General features: G+C 38.5%; 1 protein-coding gene and 1 pseudogene across 20 annotated transcripts in view; one reads left to right on the forward strand and one right to left on the reverse strand.

Moving 5' to 3' along the window:
• Positions 1-24,866, forward strand: part of BTNL2 (butyrophilin like 2) — a 108,553-nt gene extending 83,687 nt beyond the window's left edge. For all 20 annotated transcript variants that reach the window (XM_072637601.1, XM_072637597.1, XM_072637599.1 and 17 more), the window contains 7 exons: positions 2,190-2,537; positions 6,941-7,660; positions 10,731-10,751; positions 10,862-10,888; positions 11,635-11,661; positions 21,649-21,675; positions 22,959-24,866. In XM_072637601.1, coding sequence (XP_072493702.1) covers positions 2,190-2,537; positions 6,941-7,660; positions 10,731-10,751; positions 10,862-10,888; positions 11,635-11,661; positions 21,649-21,675; positions 22,959-23,482 — 1,694 coding nt within the window. In that variant the 3' untranslated portion in view covers positions 23,483-24,866. The remainder of the gene's footprint in view (positions 1-2,189; positions 2,538-6,940; positions 7,661-10,730; positions 10,752-10,861; positions 10,889-11,634; positions 11,662-21,648; positions 21,676-22,958) is intronic.
• Positions 3,425-4,008, reverse strand: LOC140530389 (male-enhanced antigen 1 pseudogene; annotated as a pseudogene).
• Positions 24,867-25,333: the final 467 nt, after the last annotated feature.

Consider the following 25,333-nt stretch of genomic DNA (forward strand, 5'->3'; position numbering starts at 1 on the left):
TGATCACTGTACCAGTATGGTGTTTACCCAATCTGTTCCACTGATTAACTCTTCAGTTTTTTAAAAGAACCAATACCAAATTACTTTCATGATTGTCTGTAATATAGTTTGACATCTGGTGATTCAAGGCTCCCTTCCTTCCTATGGAAAAAAAATATTTCTCTTTCTTGAACTTCTTTCCTTCAGAAGAATTTTGTTATTATGTTTTCTAGTTTTATAAAGTGATCCTTTGGCAATTTGATGGATATGGCCCTGAAAAATAATTTAATTTAGATTGTAGTGTCATTTTTATGGTCTTTACTTGGCCTACCTATAAGCAACTACCATTTCTCCAGTTATTAAACTATGTCTTTATTTCCATAAAGTATTTGGTAATTGTATTCCTGTAGTTCCTGTGTGTCTCTTGGTAGGTAAAAATAAATACTGTGGTTTTTCAAATGGAATTTCTCTTTTTACTCTCCCTCACTTTCTTTGTTGATAATATACAAAAGGGTTGATGATTTATGACGGTTTATTTTGTATCCTATGCTGAATTTATTATTTCAATGAATTTTTAATCAGTTCTCCAGGATTTTCAAAATAAATCATTATGTCATATGTAAAAACTATGGTTTTATTTCCTCTTATTCCTAGACTTATTATCTCAATTTCTTTTTCTTATCTTACTGCCATAACTAACATTTGTAAAACTATATCAAATAGTAGTAATCATGGTGGTATGCATGCTGACAGCACTTCAGGCATTTTATTAGGTTTTGCTCCTGATAAAACATTGTTTCCAAGAGGAAAGAGTAGTTATTTTCTCTGTCCCTTTGAGACTTTATTCTATATTCTTTTGATGGAAAAGAAATGCCTGCATTTAATATGTATCATGAAGAAAAAAGTACTGAATTTGGAGTCAGTAGACTTGCATTCAAGTCCCAGGTCCACCAGTTTTACGAGACTTTAGGGAAGTTGCTGGATGAATTCTCGAAAAGCACTTATTAAAAGTATTTATTATGCATCGAGAACTCAGCTGAGCATTGAAGATACAAATACAAAAATGAGTCAGTCCCTGCCTTCAAGGAGTTCTAGTCTAATAGGGGAAAGCAATATGTAAAGGAGTGGTGGCAGTGAAAGGGTGCTCTGGTCCTAGGAGGTTCAGGGATGGTGAATTATGTAATTAGGTGAGTTGATTGACAGAGTGTCGCTAGAGGTTTTGAAATTCAGTTTTTTCATTTGGTAAATAGGGATAATGTTGCTTATACTACTAGCCTTACCAGGTTGTTATGAGACTCCAATGAGATCATCAATAAATCCCTCAATTAACAAACATTTATTATTTGACTTCTATGTGCCAGGCACTGTCCTAGGTGCTGTGCATACAAAATCAAAAGTGAAACCTCACTCCTCTCAAGGAGCTTACCATCAAACAGGGAGGACAATATATACACATATGTAAGATGCATATGAAGGAAACAGAAGGTAACTTTGAAGGGGAGCACAGTGACAGCTGGAGAAACAAGAAAAGTCCCTCAGAGATTTATCTAGTTATACACTGAAGTGATAGTAGGTCTGGAATTAAGGTTAAAAGAAATGAGGCTGTTCTCAGTGGTAGTCACTAACATGTAGAGACTGCCTGTTGATCCTGGAGAGTCTTCTATACTACATCCTCCTACTGGGCATCTGAAATGTAGGGATTCCTGGGGCAGGCCAATGTCCATTTCACCATCTCCACATGTTCAGGGTCCAGAGGTATGGAACTTCTACTGCTCAGTGCTAAATGTTCAAGAAAATCAAGAGGGAAGAGAGCATTCTAAACCTGGGTGTAATGTAATAATATTTAATAGCTATAATAGCTAAGGGGGGGCAGTAAGGAAGAGTGCTGGACTTAGAGTCAGGAAAACCTGAGTTTAAATCCCACCTCAGGCATTTACTCACTGTATGACCCTGGTCGAGTCACAACCTTTCTGAGTATCAGTTTGCTCATCTGTAAAATGGAGATAATAATGGCACTTACCTCATAAGATTGTTGTGAGGATTAAATGAGATATGTATGGTTCTCTGCAAATGTTAAAGTGCTATATGAGTACTAGTTATTAGAAAGCTCAGTTTGTATCATTTTCATTAGTATTTCTTCCATAGAAAGTCTCTTACTCTTATACTTGCTAACTTTAGTTTGAACCCTTGTTTTCTACTTTTTCCAACAGCTTTGAGAAAAGTGATTGAACCTACAGAGTTCATTATCACCAGTCTGGGTGAAGATGCATTGTTGCCATGTCAACTGTTCCCTGAAGCAAATGCTCAGCACATGCAGGTGTGCTGGATTCAATCCCAGTTCTCTGATACTGTCTACATGTATCAGGATGAGAAAGATCAGGAAGATGAGCAGATGGCAGAATACAGAAGAAGAACACTATTCACAAAGGACACCATCACTAATGGGAGTGATGATTTGAAAATCAGAAATATCCTAGTTTCTGATGGTGGTCCATACCAGTGCTATTTTGAGAAAAATCAAGTGTTTCAAAGAGCCATGTTGAAAATAAAAGTAGACGGTAAGTTATTGGTTTGTATTTTATATAGAACAAATTAGATAATATTTCATACTGAAGAGCATTACTAATCTTTAGATTAAAACATGAATTATTTTTTCACTTATACGTTCCTCATTATCTACATTCTGACAGGAATCAGATATACTTTCATACAAATTTGATAGATTTGGAGGCTTACTCTTAAGTTTTCAATTTCTCCCATCTATTCTTAATGTTTATTATTGATTTCATATAATTGTGGTTGGAAATCAGAATCTACAGTTAACAGGGAGAGAGTGAAGACAGATACATTTTTTCAAACCTTGTTGACTAGAGCTGATGTGTATTGGTGACTCAATGGATAGATTGGAGGATGACAATAATTCTGACATTGTGGAATAGAAAATGAAATCAGTAGTAAGATTGGGGATATTGGGAATTAGATTTCTAATTTAATTTTTCTACATTAATTAGAGATTCATGAGAAATTTCTCTCTTGAGAAATTTTCACTCTTTGTATTGCTTCTCACATTTTTCTATTCTCTATTAATTTTCTATTTATTATTTATTCTCTAAGCACTCACAACTTAGCTGAAGACTAAATTGAGAAAAAAACAGGAAAAAGGAGAATATATGTTAAAAAAAGAGAGATTAATGAAGGAAAACTAAAAATCCATTGCAAAAAGACATGCCATCTCCTGTGTGTGTGTGTGTGTGTGTGTGTGTGTGTGTGTGTGTATGTGTACACAAGGTACTTTATTCTGTGCAAAGTTTTATATGCTAAGGTTAGTTTGGCTTGGGGAGATGCTCCCTTATATACAAACTAAATAAAGTGGGTCACTGGAAAGAAGTCCAAGTTTGACTGTGATAGAGAAGGGAATAAAAGGGAATAATTTGAGACCAGAGATTTATCTAGTTGTACATTGTGACTCCACTAGGTTTAGAATTAAGGTAAAAAGAAATAAGCATGTTCTCGGGGTTAGCCACTTCCATGTAGAGATTGCCTCTTGAGCCTTGAGAGTCTTCTATATCACATCATCCTACTGGGCATCTGAAATGTAGGGACTCCTGGGACAGGCCATTGTCTGTTTCATTAGCTCCACATGTTCTGGGTCCATGAGTTTGAAGCTTCTATTACTCTGTGCTCCAGCTCCCTCCTCTTCCTCCTCTTCATTTTCCACAGGAGGATGAGGCAGGTGCAACCCCAGGGTCGGGATATGCCCCTGAATGTCAGTGATAGTATTTTCACCCCCTTCCACTAGTACCAAATCTACTTCTTCTTGCTCAGGATCCTCATTCAGAGACTAGTAGGAATAATTTGTTGGTAGAAATCTTCAGGCTTTTCCTCAGGTTCTTTGCTGCTTTTGTCACCTGTGCCATCTGCGGAACACTGATGCTGATCCTGATCCTCATACTGATTTGGGAAGATATACACATGTCCCATCTTATCTTCCCCCAAAACTACTGCTGCCATGCAGGACTGGGCTGCTCTGAGCCCACAGCTGAACCCCCTCCCTGACTTTCTTATACCCTTTCTTGAGAAATATAAAAGGACAATGTCGAGAGAGACAGACAGACAGACAGAGAGAGAGAGAGAGAGAGAGAGAGAGAGAGAGAGAGAGAGAGAGAGAGAGAGAGAGAGACAGAGACAGAGACAGAGAGACAGAGAGAGATAGACAGAGAGACAGACAGAGAGACAGAGAGGGAGAGAGATGCCACAAAGAGAAAGAAGTGTTTGGCAGAAAAAAATTCCCAAATTTATTAGCTGAAAGGAAAGAGGAAGCATAGTCCAAAGAGGAGAGCCATTAGATGAAAGGAGAGACACAGTGTCCAAAGGGAGAAAATGCTTGCACAAAGGAAGAGAATCAGTAGCTAAAGAGAGTCATTTTCTCATTTTCCAATAGGACCAATGACATCATGGGGTGATGTCTTGACTTGTGTATGAATTGGATTTAAGAGGAGACAGATGTGTTTTGAAGAGGAATCAACTTCTCTGACTTTCAGAAAAGAGGAAGGAAAGTCCTCTTCACTCCATCTGTGCCTTCCATAGGTTGATTTTACATGAATTACCTGTCTAAGTGTGTTCTTAGTCCGTCTCAACCCACCACCTGAAAGATCTCAATTTTACACCCAGCTCTGTCCTAGGAATGGGTAACTATTCCTGGCTGTTCAGGGAGGAGAGAGTATGATGAGAAGTGTGGATACAGAATATCACAAAGTGGGACTGTGAAGCAAAAGGTTTGGGAGGCGTCATGGGTCATATTCACTCTACCCTACTACTGTATATTCTTCTATGAAAACTTCAGGATGTTTTCCTGAGAATGGTTTTCTTAGATGTAGGGAACCATGGACGAATATCGTGAGAAATATCTGTAGGTGTGTAGCTAAAACTTTCTGCTTTTTTATTCTGAGACGAATATGGAAAAATCAGGGATTTGGGAGCCGGAAGACTTGACTTTGATTCCTGGGTCTACCATGTGTTAGCTTTTACATTGAACAGGTCACTTAAACCTTCTAAGACTCAGTTTCCTAAGCATTACCTACTGTATTGTTACAAAGATAAATTATAGTATGTGTGAAAACAAAGTGCTAAATAAATGTAAGCTATTAAATAATTATGAAAGGTGTTTTTCCTTTTCCCACTTCTAGTTATCCTGTATCTCCTGCTATCTTCCTACCCCCCAGCCTGAGGAGAAGTTGTGCTTCTGTTAAATCTGCTGCCATGAGCAGGGTTGGCTGTTTTTGGATCTCAGGAGCCTGATGATTGTCACGTAGTCTGCTCTCTTTTCCTTCTATTTCCCATGGGATCACTGGAGGTGTTTGTCCCTTCTTTGTGTCACTTTTTCCTGTGTATGACACAGCTCATATACACTTCTTATATCAGAGAATACCTAGACATATTGTCAATCTGCCCTCAAACATAAAGCTATAAGCCATAAATATAAAAATATATAAATTAAGATAATAATAGGTATATATGACATATAAATATAAATTAAGATAATAACAGATAAAAACAATAATAGATAAATTAAAAAACCCCATAAATCCCAGAGGAGTTGCTGGGATTTATTCATAATCCCCTTTCTGTACTGGACATATTTCTCTCATCTTCCTCATTTAACTAATTGAATAGACCTTCTAACAGTTTCTCTATCTGTAGCTATGACAGAAATTGAATCCAGTGTTGATGGCCTTGCCCAACCTATCCTTGTCAGGCTGGTAGCAGATTTCATGCTATGTAAGACTCTTCTAAGAAGGACACAGAGTGCATGAAAATAAGATTCTGCTCCCTCCCATTTCTATCTTCTTGTTCCAATATCATAATGGGGCTGAAGGGGCATGAAAGTAAAGAGGCGAGAAATAGTGGGGAGGACAGCATTAATGAAGGAAGTGATTCTGGAGGGAAACATTAGTAAAAGTATGCCATATTCATACTCAGGAGATGGCCATTTTTAGTCCTATTTCCTAGAAAGTGTGTGTCTAGAGAAGCCACACTGGGGATGAAAATATAAATTCAGATGTTTGGTCTGGTAGTTGGTGATTCTCAGGTCCATTTGAAGCAATGGATATATAGAGTTTCACCAACATCCTAATGGTAGCCCAGACCCAATGTGATTCATAACTCCTTCTCTGCTTCTGTTTGAAATTGCAACATTTCCTAGGAAAGTGTTGGATAAATTTTCATTTCTTGAGCCTGAGATTCAAAGCCTTCCATTCTATAGCCCTAACTTAACTCTCCAATTTGAGCTTCCAGTATTCCCTCTACAAACCCTCTGCTCCAACTAAACTGATTTCTTCTCTATAGAGAAGTATGAAATACCACAGATTCCTCTCTGCCTTTCTTTACCAATTTTCTGTTTGGAATCCCTTCCATTTACTCACTTATCCAAGTCCTGTCTATCCTCCAAAGTCCAGTTCAATTCTTTGAATCCTTATAGTCTTTGCTGTCTGTACCTCTCTCACACAATTCCTGGATGAGTGCTTTCACTTGGGAGATGGCCTATATTCCTTTGTGTATTGCTACATAGAACTGCTCCCATAAATATTTGGTTTACAATGACTACCTGTATGTCTCTGAGTGACAATTGCTATAGGTGATTAATAAGTAATTAAGAAGCAGAGAGGTGGGAAATGTATATAAGGCCTTCCAGGTAAAATGCAAAAGTTAAACAAAGCCCATGGGCAGAAAAACTAATTATGAATCTGTCCCAAGTTCTAATGAGGTGAAAAGGAGTGAGAAGACCCTTTGTCTCCCCGGGACAAGCAACAGGCATTTCTGCTTTAGGCAATGGAGCCTATAAGCTAAGGGATGAGTCTGGGGCTGAGCATGTTATGGGGTTCCAGAGAAAAATACTCTGAAATAGAAAGACATTTTATATGTGTCCCTGAGTTTCTGAATGAATTTATTTTTTATTTTTTAGTTACAAGGACCAGAATATCAACAACTGGGCTTCGAGTATGTGTGGCTCTTTTTATCTGTCTCATCATAAATAAGGAAATTAATTGCCAGAGAAAAAAGAGAGAAGACACTGGAAAGCAGCACATATGCCAGAGAAAACGTTGTCAAAGAGAGACATCAGAGTGGGAGCAAAACCAAGTGCTCAGAGAGTCATTGGATACATTGCACTATGCAAGTAGTCGAGCAGAGCAGAAAGACTTAGAAAAAGACTCAGAGTACTGGGGAAAAAGTGAATACATAGCCAAGGAGAGAGAGTCACTGACCAAACTAATGGACGCCTTTTGTAAAGAAAGAGAATCCTTGGCTGCTGAGAGGGAACGCTTGAATAAAGAGAGTGAATCCTTGGTTGAAGAGAAGGAATCCTTGAATATAGGCAGAGAATTTTTGCATAAAGAGAAGGAATCTTTGTATATGAACAGAGAATCATTGGCTAAAGAAAGGGAATCCTTGGCTAAAGAGAGGGAGTCCTTGACTAAAGAGAAGGAATCTTTGGATACAGACAAAGAGTCATTGGTTAAAGAGAGAGAATTATTGGTCAAAGAGAGAAAAGTCTTGGCTAAAGAGAAGGAGTCCTTGAAAACAGAGAAAAGGTCAATGAAGAAAGAAGCAATGTTCCTGGGTGTAAAGAAACACTCATTTACTCCAAAAGAAGAAGATCTTGATAAAGAGAAGAAATCTCAAGGTAGGAAAACAAATGACTTGTTTGGGATGACTAAATTTGTTGAGGAAAAAGAAAATCTAGGCAAGAAGACAAAATACCAGGACACAGTTAACATGGCAAAGAAGGTTGTGCCACAAGATATATAGGATTCTTTTTGGAGACATATGAATGAAGGACAATAAATCACATAATCTCCTCAAGAGGGAAAGGGGAGTCAGCCCTTGGAAGAATCAATTGAATTGCTGACCTCCAGAGTAGAAAATCTCTACCAGTTTTCATTCATTTAACTTATCTCAGGGAGATATGTCAGCGACTTGGGGCTGTGCTTTGCTTCTCTGCTTTCCAGGCCTATTTGGAGGCAGGAAAAATTTCCCCCTAGAGACAGCTAGGTCTAAACTTAGAAATCTCCCAACTTGTTTGTTTCTTTTTTGTCCCTCCCCTTTCCTAACACAGGGAAGGTCCTTGAAATTGAGGATAAATGAATAAGAAAGAAAAGGAAGGAAAGGATCATGGCCCAGTGGTACTATGGATGGCCTACCTTTTTCTCTGCTCTTGTTTCCTCTACCCTCATCCCAGGAAATGGGGCTACAACCTAGGGCCAGCTCTCGCGCTTGGGATTTTTGGCCTGTAAGCAGCTCAGGGATTCAGAGCTGACATGAATCTGGCCTTCCTGGGGATCCTACCTAGAATCTGGGACATTGGGTAGCAAGTGGCAGCAGACAGTTGCCCAGGAATACCCAGGTAGTTAGCTTCTTTGTCCCTCTGCAGGGCCCTCCATGAGGATTATTAGGATAAAAGCTCTTATTAGCACTCTAATTGGGTACTGTGATGATCATAAATATTGCTCCTTTGTAGACAAATTCCATAATACATTCCCCACAGTTAAAACACTGAATCACTTCCCTTTTAAAAACATGTTTAAAAGAATGGTTTAGAGGTATATCAGAAGTCTAGGAGTTCTTAGGTGCATCCCAGTGGATAGGTTAAAATCTCAGTATTAGGTAAGATTTTTTTTTTTTCAAATGTTCAGAAAAACTATCAGTCTCCACCTCCACTATTTTAGACTTCACCGTAGACTTGTTCTTGACCTTGACCTTGACCCTGACCCTGATGCCCATCCAACAGTAGGAGGAGGACTAGTTAAACTGCCCTGGCCCTCTAGGGGCCAACAGCTGGTCCTGAAGGTCTCCATCTATTTTCACTCTCTTTCCTGGAGCTACAAAAGATCCCAGAGACTGCCTTTCCTAGTATGTCTGCAGGCAGGGAAAAGATTCTTTTCTAGAGAGAACTAGGCCAGGATTTCGAGATCCTTGAACTTTCCTGGTTGTTGTCTCTTCATCCCCTTTCTCAGCACAGGCCAAGTCTCTGAAGCTAAGGGTGAGTAAGTGATGCATGATGACCCTGCTTACCTGATTTCTTGTCTTTATCTTCCCTTTTTTCTCCCCTTACCCCTCACATCTCATTTTGCTTATCATGTATTTAACTGAATCTTCATGAGCCCTAGAACCAGAGCTGCAAGAATTTTCCAAAAGGGAAGAATCAGTTGGTCAGTCGGTCAATAAACTTTTATTAAGCGTATTATATGCTAGGCACTGTGCTAAGTGCTAGGGATGCAAATAAGAGGAAAAAGACAGTCCCTTCCCTCAAGGAGCAACTAATCCAATGGTGGAATCAACAAGTAAACAAATGTATACAAACAAGCTATACATAGGATAGACAGGAAATAATTAAAAGAGGGAAGGTACCAGAATTAACAGGGGTTAGGAAAGGCTTCCTATAGCAAGGGGATTTTAATTAAGGTCTAAAGGAAGCCAGGGGATCTAGGAGGTGGAGGTGAGGAAGGAGAGCATTGCAGGAATGAAGGACAGCCAGAGAAAATTCCTAGACCCAAGAGGTGGAACATCTTGTTCAACGAGCAGCAAGGTGGCCAGTGTCACTGGATCAAAGAGCATGTGGAGGGGAGTAAAGTGTAAGAAGACTGGAAAGGTAGAAGAGGTCTGGGTTATGAAGGGCTTTGGACATCAAACAGAGGATTTGGTGTTTGATCCTAGAGTTGATTGTGTGGGTGGCAAGGGGTGTGTGTGTGTGTGTGTGTGTGTGTGTGTGTGTGTGTGTGTGTGTGTGTGTTGTGTGACATGGTCAGACCTATGCTTTAGGAAAATCACTTTGATGGCTGAATGTAGGATGGGGTGGAGTGAGAAGAGACTTGAGGCAGACAGACCTCCAAGCAGGCTATTGCTATAGTCTAGGTGTAAGGTGATGAAAACCTGCCCCAGAGTGGTGGAAGTATCTGAGGACAGAAAGGGGGCCATTTGAGAGATGTTGCAAATGAGGAATGGACAGGTTTTGAGCAGCAAAGTGGCTGTTAGGAGTTAGAGATAGTGAGGAATTGAGAGACACTTAGGTTTTAAGCCTGAGGTACTAGGAGGGTGATGTTGCCCTCCACAGTGACAGGGAAGTTAGGAGGTGATGGGGGAAGCTTTAGGGATAAATATAATGAATTTACCTTTGGACTTATTGAATTTAAGATATCTACTAGATGTCCAATTTGAAATATCTGAAAGGCAGTTGGAGATCAGTAGAGAGATTAGAGCAAGACAGGGAGGTTGAGAATCATCAGCATAAGACAGGGTAATTAAATCCAGGGGAGCTGATGGAATCATCAAGTGAGGTGGTATAGAGGGAGAAGAGAAGAGGGACCAAGATTGAACCCTGAGGGACTCTTAGTTTAGAAGGCATGATCTGGAGAAGGATCTAGCAAAGGAGACAAAAAAGGACCAGTAAGACAGGTGGGAAGAAAACTAGAAGAGAGTGGTGTCCCAGAAATTTAGAAAGAAGAGAGCATCAAGGGGAAAAGGCTTATTGACAGTGTTAATAACTTCAGAGAGTTGAAGAAGCATGAGGATTGAGGGAAAACCATTCGACTTGGCAATAGGGAGATCATTGGTAATGTTGAAGACAATAATTTTGGTGGAATGATGAGGGAATAGGAATGTGAAGGGTAGAACCAGCTAGGGTATTTGGAAGAATTTGTAGTCTCTTAGTTTTTAGTGTTCCTTAGATAATGAACTTCTTTTCATTTCTTTTTCAGTTTCTCTCCAGGAAGAAATTGGTAAGTTTCATTTTTCCTTTTAAATCTGGCTCTACTTTCTTCCTCTGATAAGTGGTTTCTGCCTCTATCTCATGTGACATATCTCTCTCTCTTTCTGTGTTTCCTTTTAGAGAGAAGAAAGACTCTATACAAGGAAGGTGAGTGACCCTGATATTTTCTCTTTATTCCCAGAAAAAGGAAAATACATATTATTGCTACAGGATTGAAGATGAAGAGCCTAAGGGGAGGGTTCAATCTCTTAATGTTGTTTCTAATTTAAGGCAGTGTGGTAAAATGGAAATAACCTTGTGTTTTCACAAGGTTTTCTATTCTAATCAGAAGTGTGCTACTAAAATTTCAAGCACCAGTCATCCAGAAAAAAAGTACATCACATTCTTTTAAGTTTAATATGCCTTATTAACATTTTCCTATCACTTTTTTTAGCCTTTACAATAGACAAGACAATAAACCAAACCCTGATTTTTTTCTGAAGTATAAATGCTCACACCCCAAATTTAACAACTGACTCTTAAGATCTGGTGTGAGCTGACTTTGCCTCATCTATGGTCTTGGGCTAGTTACTTACCCTCTCTGGTTCTCAGTTTCCTTGTCTGTAAAATGAGGGGTTCAGAGGAGATAAGCAAGAAGCTACATTTCTAGGATATTTCTTGGAGTCACAGATGACTCTCTGTTATCATTGCTGCATATGGGGGAAAATTATAGTGAGAGGAAAATCCAGGTTAGGCCACAGAATTAAAAAAAAGACAGGCGTTAAATGTATATGACACTGATAAGACAATATCAATTTGATTTTCCCTTCCTCCCATTCACATCTGTCAGGGCCCTGATGAAAAAGCTTCCTTTCTATCCCCAATCATTTTTTCTTTGTGCTTGTTTGTTTCAGACTGGAGAAAGGCCCATATCTATGCTGGTAAGTGATATCATTATTCTCTCTTGTCAGTCCTCATCAACACTGGGATTAGACTTATTCTGTATAGCTCCAGAGAGTATTGTGGTGGTAATAGGGAGAGAAGGTGAATGATGTGGCCAGACATAGGCTGTAGAAAAATCATCTTGGTAGTTAAATAGAGAATGGAGCTGAAAGATATTAGAGACCAGTTAAAAAACTATTGCAAGAGTCTATAAGGTTGTGAATTAGCATTGTGGCCATATGAGTAAAAGGAAATGCAATTATAAGAGGGATGTTGTGCATGAAGACATAGCAGTATATGGCAAGGGATTGGATATATGGAGTGAGTGATAGTGAAGAACGGGGGAATGATGCTGTGATTGTGAACCTAGGTGACTGGGAGGATAGTGGTGCCCTTCTCAGTAATAGGGGTGTGATGGGGAAAGGTTTTAGTGCAATGATAATGAATTATGCTTTGGACATGTTGAATTTAAAATGCCCATGGGTCACTTGTTCAAGATATTTAAGAAGGAGATGGAGGTGAGTAACTAGATCTGGAGAGAGGTTAGGGCTGAATACATCGATTTGGGAATCATCTGCCTAGAGATGGTAATAGAATACACAAATCTAATGTGATCACAAAATGAGATAGAAAAAGGGGTCCAGGACAGAGTTTTAGAAAACAGTCACAGTTGGTGAAAAAGATATGAAGAAACAGTAAAGCAAACTGAGAAGGAGCATTTGGACAGATAGGAAGGGGAAGAGGATAGAAGACTCACAAAAACTTACAAAAGAGAAAGTATCCAAGAGGAGAGGGTGATCAATAGTCTTAATAATACTGAAGATTCTGGGAGCCAAGATGGCAGAGTAAGCAGTAAATCTCTATAAGTCTCCCATATTCACCCCCAAACAACCATAAAGCAGTGCCCCAAAATAAATCCTGGAATAGCAGAATCAGCAAAAAGATGGGGCAAAACAATCTTTTAGCCCAAGAAACTTGGAAGAACAGAAAGAAAGGTCTGTCTCACTTAGGTAAAAGATTACAGTTCAGGACAAGAAGCATCCCAGTAAGCCAGCAACAGGCCCCACCTCAGTAAGCCAGCAAGAGATTCTGAGCCCCAGTACAGTGGAGCAGGCAAAAGACAACACCAGGACCCCTATGTGCTTCAGCATAGCTGGGGAAGGGGGATGTTGTATGTCTGAGAACTATGTGCTTCAGTGTAGCCCAGGACAAATAGGCAACTTCCAGTAGCTAGACCTTCACGTGCTTTAGTGTAGCTCCAAGGAAACACACAAACACCCCACTCACCTCAGCACATGCCAGACAATAGCACTAGGACCCTGACTCAGCACCAGGTTAACTTCCAGACCCCTACAGCCTCCAGCAGTGCCAGCCACCCCCCAACCCTTTCAGTTCATCACCAGATACATGTGTTCCCTTCAGTACAGTATCAGGTAAACAGCCAGGGCCTGCTGTCTCTGGCACAAGAAGTCTGAGGTAGTGCCCCTTTCATCCTGGGAGCAAAGCTCAAATTTAAAAGAAAGGAAATAGGCCAAAAAAGATGAGCTGACAACAACAAGAAGAATCTGAACATAGAAAATGATTATGGTGACAGGGAAGATCAAAATACAAATTCAGAAGAGGAAAACAATGTCAAAATTCTTATAGACAAAACTCCAGAAAGAACTCTTGGAAGAACTCAAAAAAGAGCTTAAAAATCATACAGAAGAGGTAGAAAAGAATTTGGCAAAGAAAGGAGAGTGATACAAGAGACTTATGAAAAAAGAGTCAACAGCTTGGAAAAAGAAAACAACTATTTATAACATCAAATTGGCCAAAAGGAAAATGAGATGCAAAAAAAATGCACTGAAGAAAACCACTCCTTAAAAAGTGAAATTGACCAAATGGAAAAGAAAGTACAAAAGCTAATTAAGGAAAACAACACTTTAAAAATTAGAAGTGGACAAATAGAAGCTAATGACTCTGTGAGACATCGAGTCAATCAAACAAATCCAGAAGAACGGAAAAATGGAAGAAAACATAAAATACTTCATTGGAAAACAACTAATCTGGAAAATGATGCAGGAGAGACAATGTCAGAGTCATTGGACTATCTGAAAACCATAATCAAAAAGAGGACCTGGACAGCATCTTTCAAGAAATTATCAAGGAAAACTGCTTTAATGTCCTAGAACCAGAGGGCAAGATAAAGACACTGAAAGAATTCATTGATCATGTCTGGAAAGAGATCCCCAAATGTTACTCCAAGTAACATTATAGCCAAATTTTCAGAACTATTGGGTCAAGGAAAAATGTACTGCAAGTGACCAGAAAGAAACAATTCAAATGTTGAGGAGCCATAGTCAGGATTGCACAGGACTTAGCAGCTGCAACATCAAAGAATCAGAGGTCGTGGAACATGATATTCTGGGAGGCAAAGGAGCTAGGACTACAAGCAAGAATCACCTACCCCATGAAATTAAGCAAAATAATTCAAGGGAAAAAAAGGGTATTCAATGAAATAGAAGGATTTCAAGTTTTTATAAGACGAGAGTTAAACAACAAATTTAATCTCCAATATTAAGTCTGAAGAGAAGCCTAAAAAGCCAAAAGAAGAGACAACATAAGGGACCCAATGGAACTGAACTGTTTACATCCATACATGGGAAGATAATACTTATAATTCTTAAAAATTGTACCACTGATAATATAGATAGAAGGAATGTACATAGATAGAGGGGTATGGGTATAAAGTGAATTTGAGGCAATGACATAAAAATAATTAAAGGATGAGAAAAAGGAGTACACCGGGTGCAGAAAGAAGGAAGAGGTAGAATAGAGTAAAATATTTCATGTGAAGAAGCATGAAAAACTTATTAAGTGGAGGGAGAGATGGGAGAGGGGGTGATAGGCATTGCTTGAACCTTACTGTCATCAGCATTGGCTCAAAGAAGAAATAATATACACAATCAATCGAATATAGAAATCTATGTTACCTAATAGGAAAGTAGGAGGGGAGATTACATAAAGTGGTGTGCTGACAGAAGAGATGGCAGATCAGGGGAAGTGGTAGATGGAAACAAAACACTGGTGAGGAGGGAAATGGTAAAAGGAGAGAGAGAATGAGCAAGAGGAAAAATAGATAGATAGAGGTAGAAACACAATAATCATAATTGTGAATCTGAATGGGATGAACTCTCCCACAAAATGGAAGCAGATAGCAGAATATATAAAAAAGCAGAATCCTAAAATATGTTTTTTTACAAGATACACATTTGAAGCAGAGAGACACACAGAGCAAAGGTAAGGGGCTGGAGCAGAATCTGTTATGCTTCAAGTGAAGTAAAAAAAAAGCAGGGGTAGCAGTCCTGTTCTTAGACATAGCAAGAGCAAAAATAGACCTATTTAAAAGAGAAAGGAAGGAAATTGCATCTGACTTAAAGGTACCATAGATCATGAGGTAATATCAGAACTAAACATATGTGCACCAAGTGGTGTAGATTCCAAATTATTAGAGGAGAATTTAAGTGAGTGACAGGCTCATGACCAAACAAGAGATAGAGAGCATTGCAAAATATAAAATAGATAATTTTGATTATATTAAATTAAAAGCTTTTACACAAACAAAATCAATGCCACCAAGATTAGCAGGAAAGCAGAAAGTTGGGAAACAATTTTCATAGCAATTGCCTCTGATAAAGGCCTCATTTCTCAAATATATAGAGAACTGTGTCAAATTTATAAAAATACAAGTCATTCCCCAATTGATAAAGGGTCAAAGGATATTAACAGGCAGTTATCAGATGAAGAAATCAAAGCTATCTATAGACATATGAAGAAGTGCTCTAAATCACCTTTTTATTAAAGAGATGCAAATTAAAATAACTCTGAGGTACTAACTCACACTTATCAGGTTGGCTAATATGACAAGAAAGGAAAATAATAAATGTTGTAGAGGATGTGGGAAAGTTGGGATAATGCATTGTTGATGGAGTTGTGAACTGATCCAACCATCCTGACAAGTAATTTGGAATTATGCCCAAAGGGCAACCAAACTGTGCATGCCCTTTGATCCAGCAATACCACTACTAGGTCTGCATCCTAAAGAAATCACAAAACAGGGAAAATGACCTATATGTACAAAAATATTCATGGTAGCTCTTTTTGTGGTGGAAAAATATTGGAAATTGAGTGGATGCCCAACAACTGGGGAATGACTGAAAAAGCTGTGGTATTTGAATGTAATGGAATACCATGGTGCAATAAGACATGATGAACAGGCAGATTTCTGAGAAACCTGGAAAGACTTACATGAACTGATGCAAAATGAAATGAGCAAAGCCAGGAAAACATTGCACACAGTATTAGCAACATTGTACACAATATCAGGAACAATGTATGATCAAGTATGAATAATTCAGTTCTTCTCAGGAACCTAATGATCCAAGACAAATACATAGGACTTGTGAAGGAAAATGCTATCCACATCCAGATAAAGAACTGATGGATTTGGAATGCAGATCAAAGCATACTTTTTTCCACTTACTTTATTCTTTTTCGTGTTTTTATCCCTTTTGATCCATTTCTTCTTTCACAATTCTGACTAATATAGAAATATGTTTTGCATGATAACACGTTAATATAGTCTATATCAAATTGTCTACCATTTTAGGAGGAGGAGAAAGGAGGGAGGGAGGAAAATTTGGAACTCAAAATCTGGTACAAATGAATGCTAAAAGTTGTCTTGACATGTAATTGGGAAAAGATAAAATACTCTTCAAAAATAAAATACATACTGCAGAAGCATCAAGGATCAGCAATGACTGAGAAAAGGTCATTAGATTTGGCAATTAAGAGTGCACTGATAACTTTGGAAAAGGCAGTTTCAGCTGAATGATGAAGTTGAAAGTCATATGAGACAGCTAGGTGGCAAATTGGATAGAGCACTGGTTCTGGAGTCAGGAAGACCTGGGTTCAAACCTGATTTCTGATATTTATTAGCTGTGTGACTCTAGGCAAGCCACTTAACCTGTTTGTCCCAATTTTCTCAAATGTAAAAAGGTGATAATAACAGCACTTACCCTGTAGAGTTGTGTTGACCTTAAAACTTGATTAGAGAAAAGGCAATAGGCTAAATGCATACATTTTATGATTTAATTAATTAATTGATCAATTCCCTATTAAAGGCAACGGTAACATAATGCACAGAAATGTTCTGGCTACCCAGTACAGAAATCTTCTGGCTTATATACATTTTGCCGTGAGAAAGGAGTTCTCTTAGATAAACACACTGAAAACAAAGTGGCATCAGTTGGGTTTTATGATCCCAAGCTCTGGGCATCTTCTTTCCCTAGCATGCCTTTGAAGTTGTTTATCTTAACAGAGTTGACAAAGCTGAAGTTACAACCCAAGGTATCTGTGTTTTTCTCTTATCCCTAGGATACTAGAAGAAGGGTCTGGTAAGGAAGTCCCATTTGCTTGACATCAAAAGGCATCCTCTAAGTTAAACAAAGGGGACTATTAGGTTCAGGCTCTTCTTAATTCAAACTTTGAACCTTATTAAAGTCTAAAATTTATATTAAATATTATCAGTTGTGAGGATTAACAGAGATAATATTTGTAAAGTGCTTATCACAGTACCTGGCATACAGTAGGCACTATATAATCACTTAAACCATTTTCCCTTTCCCATATTTCAAAGAGTTTTGGAGAGGAAGTAGAGGCTCCACTTGTAGATGTAAAGAAATTGAGCCACAAATAGCAGGAGAATTACAAGATTGTAGCTGGGAGGAATGGGAAAATTAAGTGAGGGTTTCTTTTTTTTTAATTTTTAAAAAAAATTTCTTTATTTTTAGTTTTCAACATTCACTTCCACAAGACTTTTAGTTCCAAAATTTCTCCCCTTCTCTCCCCTCCTCCTGCTCCAGGACCATGCATTCTGATTACTCCTTCCCCAAATCTGGCCTCCCTTCTATCACTGCCTCCCTTCTCCTATCCCCTTTCGCTTCTCTTTTCCTGTAGTGTAAGATAGATTTCTATATCCCATTGCCTGTATATCTTATTTCCCACTTGCGGTAAAGACAGTTTTAACATTCGTTTTAAAAATTTTGAATTCCGAATTCTCTGCCTCCCTCCCTCCCTACTCACCCTCATTGAGAAAACAAGCAATTTGATATCATTTATATATGTGTAGTCTTGGAAACACTTCCATAATAGTCATATTGTGAAAGACTAACTGTATTTCCCTCCATCCTATCCTAGCGCCATTTATTCTATTCTCTCTTTTGACTCTGTCCTTCCTTGAAAATGTTTACTTTTGATTAGCTCTTCCCTAATCTGCCCTCCCTCCTATAATCCCTCCCCCATCTCATAACTTCCCCCTTATTTTCTTGTAAAGTAAGATAGATTTCCATACCCAACTGAGTGTGTATGTTATTCCCTCCTTAAGCCAAACCTGATGAGATTAAGGTTTACTCATTCCTTCTTACCTTCCTCCTCCTCCCCTCTATTGTAAAAGCTTTTTCTTGTTTCTTTTGTGTGAGATAATTTACCCCATTCTACCCCTCCCTTTCTCCCTCTCTGAATGTATTCCTCTCTCATCTCTTAATTTTATTTTTTAGATATTATCCCTTCATAATCAACTCACCCTATGACCTCTGTATACATATATACATACACACATAAATACACACATATATATCTTCCAACTATCCTAATATTGAGAAAGGTCTCATGAGTTAGAAATATTATCTTTCCATGTAGGAATGTAAACAGTTCAACTTCAATAAATCCCTTGTGATTTCTCTTTCCTGTTTTACCTTTTTATGCTTCTTTAGATTCTTCTATTTGAAAGTCAGATTTTCTATTCAGCTCTGATCTTTTCATCAAGAATGCTTGAAAGTCCTCTATTTCACTGAATGTTAATTTTTTTCCTCTGAAGGATTATATTCAGTTTTTCTGGACAGGTGATTCTAGCTCCTTTGACCTCTGGAATATCATATTCCAAGCCCTCCTATCCCTTAATAGAGAAGGTGTTAAATCTTGTGATGTGTTTCCTGATTGTGTTTTCACAATTCTTGAATTGGTTTTTTTTGTCTGTTTGCAATATTTTCTCCTTGACCTGAGAACTCTGGAATTTGGCTATAATATTCTTAGAAGTTTTCCTTTTGGGATTTCTTTCAGGAGGTGATTGGTGGATTCTTTCAATATCTGTTTTACCCTCTGGTTCCAGAACATCAGGGCAGTTTTCTTTGATAATTTCTTGAAAGATGATGTCTAGGCTCTTTTTTTTGATCATGAATTTAAGGTTGTCCAATAATTTTTGAATTCTCTCTCCTGGATCTATTTTCTTGACCAGTTGTTTTTTTTTAATGAGATATTTAACATTGTCTTCTATTTTTTTCATTCTTCTGGTTTTGTTTTATAATTTCTTGATTTCTTATAGAGTCATTAGCTTCCATTTTTTCCATTCTAATTTTTAAAGGATTATTTTCTTCAGTGAATTTTTGGACCTTCTTTTCCATTTGACCAGTTCTGCTTTTTAAGGCATTCTTCTCCTCATTGATTTTTTGGACCTCTTTTGCCATTTGGGTTAGTCTATTTTTTAATGAGTCTATTTTCTTCAGTATTTTTTTGGTCTCCTTTAGCAAGTTGTTGACTCATTTTTCACGGTTTTCTTGCATCACTTTCATTTCTCTTCCCATTTTTTCTCTACATTTCTTAATTGATTTTAAAAATTCTTTTTGAGTTCTTCCTTGACTTGAGACCAATTCATATTTTTCTTGGAGGCTTTAGATGTAGGAGCATTGATTTTTGTTGTCTTCTTCTAGTTGTATGTTTTGATCTTCTTTGTCACGAAAGTAAGATTCTATAGTCTGAGTTTATCCTGCTCTTTGCTCATTTTTCAAACCAATTACTTGAGTATTTAAATTTTTGTTAAGGTAGAGGTCTGCTTCCCATGTGGTGAGTGTACTGTTCTAATCTTCAAGAGTTTTGTGTAGCTGTTTTCAGAGATATTTCTAGGTACCTATAAACTCTCAGTTCTTCCAAGGTGGTACGATCAAAGGAAAGGTGTTTACTTCTCCTCTGGTCTATGATTGACCACAAGCATTCTTTTCTGCTTTGGAACTGTGAGGAGAATTCCCTCTCCTCTGCCACCACAAGCTCCACCACACCAGCACTTCTTCTTACCCCAGGACCATCACCCAGGACTGTGACCCAGAACTAAGCAGCGTGGCAAGAGAATCCTACCTCAGCATCAGCCTTGCAATCCCCCTATGATCAGCAACTAGATTCCCCCACTGTCTGAGGTCTGAGAGCTCTGGAAACAGTTGCTGCTACAATGGGACTGGGACCAGACTGTGCTCCTGTCTCACCTAGGTTTAATAGATGTTTCCTACTGACCTAAGTTGTCTTTGGTGTTCGTGGGTCTGGAAACTGCCACAACTGCTGGTGGTTCAGTCCCCTGAGGCCTGCTCCATGTTTGTGAGGGCCTGGTCTGTGCCAGCATGGTCCATGCTAGACTGTTCTCCTTTCTCAGACTAGTGCAACAGATCCTTTCTGTTGACTTTCCAGGTTGTCTTGGGCTAGAAATTTGTTTCACTCTGTCATTTTGTGCATTCTGATGTTATAGAATTTGTTTAGAGTCATTTTTTATAAGTATTTAGAGGGACTTGGGGGAGAGCTCAAACATATCACCACTTTTATTCTGCCATCTTCCAAGTGAGGGCTTCTTTAAGATGGGATAGACATTTTCAGCCTTCATGGAAGAAATCAGTAGGTTGGGAAAGCCTGAAGTTTAAAAAAAAGGGTAGGGAATAATTCTGGAAGAGTCAGAAGGGTATAGGATCAAGGACACTTCCTGAGTAGTTTGCCTTGGTCAGGAGAAGGGCCACCTCTTTATCTGAGACTATGGAAGGAGGAAATAGGGAAAATATCTGAATGTTTTGATAGGAGGAGATTGGGGTACCACAGGAAATTGAGGAGAGGAGAAGAATTATTGTTACTACTACTTTTCCTTGATCATAAGCTGGAAAATTGCTGTCATTTGTGGGGCACCAAACTTTAGGATGAATATAGACAAGCTGGGAACATTCAGAGGAAAATCATCATTGATGGTGATAGCATAGGAATCCTTACCCTGTGAAGAACAGTCAAGAGAACTGGAGAGGAAGAAACTTAAAGGGAAATGATCTTAGTCTTCAAGTATTTGATTGCTTATTATAAGGAAGAAAGATTAGTTTTGTTTTGCTTGACCCAGGAGGACATGGCTAGGAGCAATGCAGAATTAGGAATTGCTGGCTAACAATTAGAGCTACTCCAAAATAAAATGAGTTAGCTCCAGAAGTAGAGAATTCTCCATAGGTAACAGTCTTCAAGCTGAAGCTGCACAACCACCTGTCCAGGATATTGTAGAAGGGATTACTGCTCAAGTAGAGGACAAGTTGACTTTTGAGCCACATTCCAACTACCAGACTCTATGAGGAGAGAATTCTTGAGCTGAATCTTGGAGGAGAAGGATATAGAAAAATTTAAGAAGGAAGAAATAGTAATGGAGGAGGTGGTATAGTGTTGTAAGGAGAAACAGGAATTGAATAAACCAAAGACTTGGATAAACAGAGCACATACATAAAATGGAGTAAGTCCTGAAAAAGTATTGAAGAAGGGGAGCTGATAAAGATCCCTCTCCTCCCCCTCACTCCCACTCCCCCAAATCTGGGCCTTTATTCTTTTCCTTCCCTCTCAGACCATGTTAAGTAAATAGATATATGGTTTCCTATAAGTGACCTCCTCCTCACAATTTTCCCAAACTAGAGGGAAATCCTTTAAAAGCAGAGCAGTGGGGAGAGAGAATATCTTTGTTCAGGTTATTTCAGAGAGCTTTCTTGGGAATGCTACCATTTTGGAAAAGATCATGAAAATAGAAGCTGAGCAAATCTGTGAACTCCTCAAAAGATATGTTGTGTTACACCTTTCATTGTGTGTTTGTTTGTGCTGTTTCTTTTCAGACTGGAGGAAAGAACAGTTCCAGGCATGTAAGTACCTTGAGTTTTCCTTTTAAGTCTCACCCCCAGTTGCTTTGTTGATGAGTGGAGGGGAGTAGCTTAGGAGATGTTCTTATTTTGTAACAAATAGAGGGACTTCCAAAGATAGGAGAGAATGGGGGAGGGAAGAGGGAACTTCCTCAATGCATTTTTCCAGATTCCTAACCCTAAGAGATATGATGGAGGCATGAGTAACTCTTTGGGGGAGGGTAAGAACAGGTGTATCAAATTCCATATGGATGTCAGTGAAGGAAGAGCAGCCAGAGATGTGATGATCCATATCACAATTGCCTAAGATCCCTGTCCTGTCCCTCATGACTGGACCCTTCATTATTCTGTCTAAGTCATACTTCTATGATCACTGAGGCCAAGTTGAATTAGGCAACTATCCTTGAGAATCATTAGAAATTCTCCAGATTGAGCTGGCTCCCTTCCCCACTTCCCCCCAATATCCCCCCTTAGAGTTAAGCACATCTCAGATCACAATCTCACATCATTGGGACTGTTGCATTTAAAGTTGTTCAGTCTGTAAAAAACAAACCCACTGAGGCAGAGATCTGAGCCAATGGCACTTTATTAAAGGGTCCATGGTCCCTTCTAATGAAGTGGACCATAGTTCTTCCTCACAATGTGAGATGCCCCCTTCCTCTGGGGCCATAGTTTTATAGTTCTTGTCACTCAGACAATACAGGTGGAACAGACCAAAATTACACAATCTCATTGGTTGGTAGACCTTGCTCTTGACCCTCCAGGAGAGTCTACACAAAATACAGAGCCCACTGGTTTACAGGCTAATGAACAGACCCTTACAGACCTATCTTAACCTTTCAGAAAGTCCTGATGAGCACACCATGGAATGGTAGAAATGTAGGGTGCAGGCTGGCAACCAGGGCCACTTGTTTGTCAAGTGCTCATGATCATCTCCCCATGTTGGGCATTGGATGGATGACAAGGGTTGGAGTGACAACCAAAATAGCTTGGGGGCTTTCCATGTAATTGAGTTACTTTCACTACATTGGACTTGGGTCACCATTAGAAGGAAAAATAAGGGTAGAGGTCCTCTAGTTAGCTTCCTATGATCAAGCAAGTGAACTTACAATCTGCAGTTCATACATCTGAGGCCCAATATCAGAACTTATAATCGCTAGCCCTATGAAATCATATCAGACTGATTAATACTGATTGGAATAAAATAGGGTTCCAACAAAACAGAGGTCCAGTTAATCATCTGTCACAGGACTGATGGAGCATTAACCTCATGGCTCTTTTTGCAGTGAATGTGACTTTGGATCCAGACACAGCACATCCAGAGCTTATCTTATCTGAGAAATGGAGGCATGTTATCCGAGGAGAAAATACCCAGGATTATCCTGACACTGCTAAGAGATTTGACTCTCTGCTTTGTGTTTTGGGCCGAGAGAAGATCATCTCAGAGAGACATTACTGGGAGGTAGAGGTTGGAAACAGAGGTGACTGGGAGTTGGGTGTTTGTAGAGAGGATGTGAAAAAGAAAGGAGAGGTCATAGTATCCTCTGAGAATGGCTTCTGGGCTCTCAGGCTGTATAATGACAAATATCTGGCCCTCTCTTCCCCTCCAACTTGCCTCTCCTTGAGACAGTCCCCTCACAAGGTGGCCATTTTTGTAGACTATGATTTTGGAGATGTCTCATTCTACAATATGAATGATGGGTCCCATATGTATAATTTTACTTCACAGTCCTTTTCTGGGACCCTCTGCCCTTATATTAGACTTTGGTCGTGTGACAAAACTCCCGTGATCATCTGTCCAGAGACTTAGAGAAATTCCCTGTCTCTGCCTACCTGTCTTCCATCTCATTCTAGAAGGGACAGGGAGGGAGTGGTGGTGAGAGGGAGGTGTGTGTCCTTAAATTCTTAAACCAAGCCCCATCCTTGTTTTCTGTCAATTCTCAGGTGTCCCACAGTGGGTACCACTTTCCCTCCTCCAATTTTGTTTTTGACTCCTGTTCCAAAATAAAGTTTAATTGGTTTTTGCTATGCTTTAAAAATTTATTGTTTTAGGTTATTTCTCCATCAGCCTGCTTCTCCTTTGCTCTCCATGCAAGGAATGATGCCAGAAGAAATGACACCTTCCTCTGGGTTCTTTCTGTGTCAGGAAAAATAAAACTAAAAATTTTGTTTCAGGGAGCTTCTCTGTCTGTTTAATCCTTTTAATTATAAGAGTATAAGAATCCTGGACTTTGAGAAAGAATGCTTAGAGATAATCTAGAATCAGGTCCATTAATCCTATTTTTTTGCTTAATAGTATTTTATTCTTTCCCAATTATATGTAAAGATAGTTTTCAACATTGATTTTTGTGAAATTTTGGTTTCCAAATTTTTTCCCTCTCCCCTTTCCCTCCTCCCTCCCCAAGAGAGCAAGCAATTTGACATGTAAAATAATGTTAGATATATTTCCATATTAGTCATGTTGTGAAAGAAAGATCAGAACAATAGGGAAAAAACATGAGAAAAAAACCAAAGCCCAAAAATATGAAAATCGTATGCTTCGATCTGCATTCAGACTCCATACTTATTTCTCTGGATGTGGTTAGCATTTTCCATCATGTATTTTGGAATTGTGTTGAATCATTGTATTGCTGAGAAGAGCTAAGTCTATCATGGTTAATCATTGCACAAAGTTGCTGTTACTCTGTATGACGTTTTTCTGGTTCTGCTCACTTCACTCAGCGTCACTTCATGTAAGTCTTTCTGGGTTTTCCTGAAATCTGCCTGCTTATCATTTCTTATAGCACAAGAGTATTCAGCCACAGTACAATACTGAATAATATTGTTTGACCCCTGATCTTATTGGGAATACTTCTAGCTTATTCCCATTACATATAATGCTGGCTGATGATTTTAGATAGATATGGCTATTTTTTAAAGGAAAACTCTATTTCTGTGCTCTCTAGTGTTTTTAATCGGAATGGGTGTTGTATTTTGTCAAAAGCTTTTTCTGCACCTATTTAGATAATCCTATGATTTCTGTTAGTTTGTTATAGATATGGTCAATTATGCTGATACTTTTCCTAACTTTTAACCATCGCTGCATTGCTGATATAAATCCCACCTGTTTATAGTGTATTATTGTGGTGATAAATTGCTGTTATCTCTTTGCTAATATTTTATTAAAAATTTTGCATCAATATCCATCAGAGAAATTGGTCTATAATTTTCTTTCTTTATTTTGACTTTTCCTGGTTTAGGTATCATCACCATATTTATATCATAAAAGGAATTTGACAGGACTCCACTTATTTTTTCCAAATAGTTTATATTGTATAGGAATTAATTTTTTTTAATGTTTAGCCAAATTCATTTGTAAATCAATCTGGCCCTGGAGATTTTTTCTTAAAGTGTTCATTGATGACTTGTTTGATTTCTTTTTCTAAAATGGAGTCATTTAAGTATTTTATTTCTTCTGTTAATCTGGGCAGTTTTGTATTTTTGTAAATATTCATCCTTAGATAAATTTAGTCAGATTTATTAGTATAGAGTTGAGCAAAATAGCTCCTAATTATAGTTTTAATTTCCTCTTCATTTGTGGTGAATTCACCCTTTTCATTTTTGATAAACCGTTGCTATTTCTCTCCCAGCTTGATTTAGTGATTTTTTCTTTGCCTCATTA

This window comes from Notamacropus eugenii, chromosome 2, assembly GCF_028372415.1.
Source record: "Notamacropus eugenii isolate mMacEug1 chromosome 2, mMacEug1.pri_v2, whole genome shotgun sequence".
Classification (NCBI taxonomy): Eukaryota; Metazoa; Chordata; class Mammalia; order Diprotodontia; family Macropodidae; genus Notamacropus; species Notamacropus eugenii.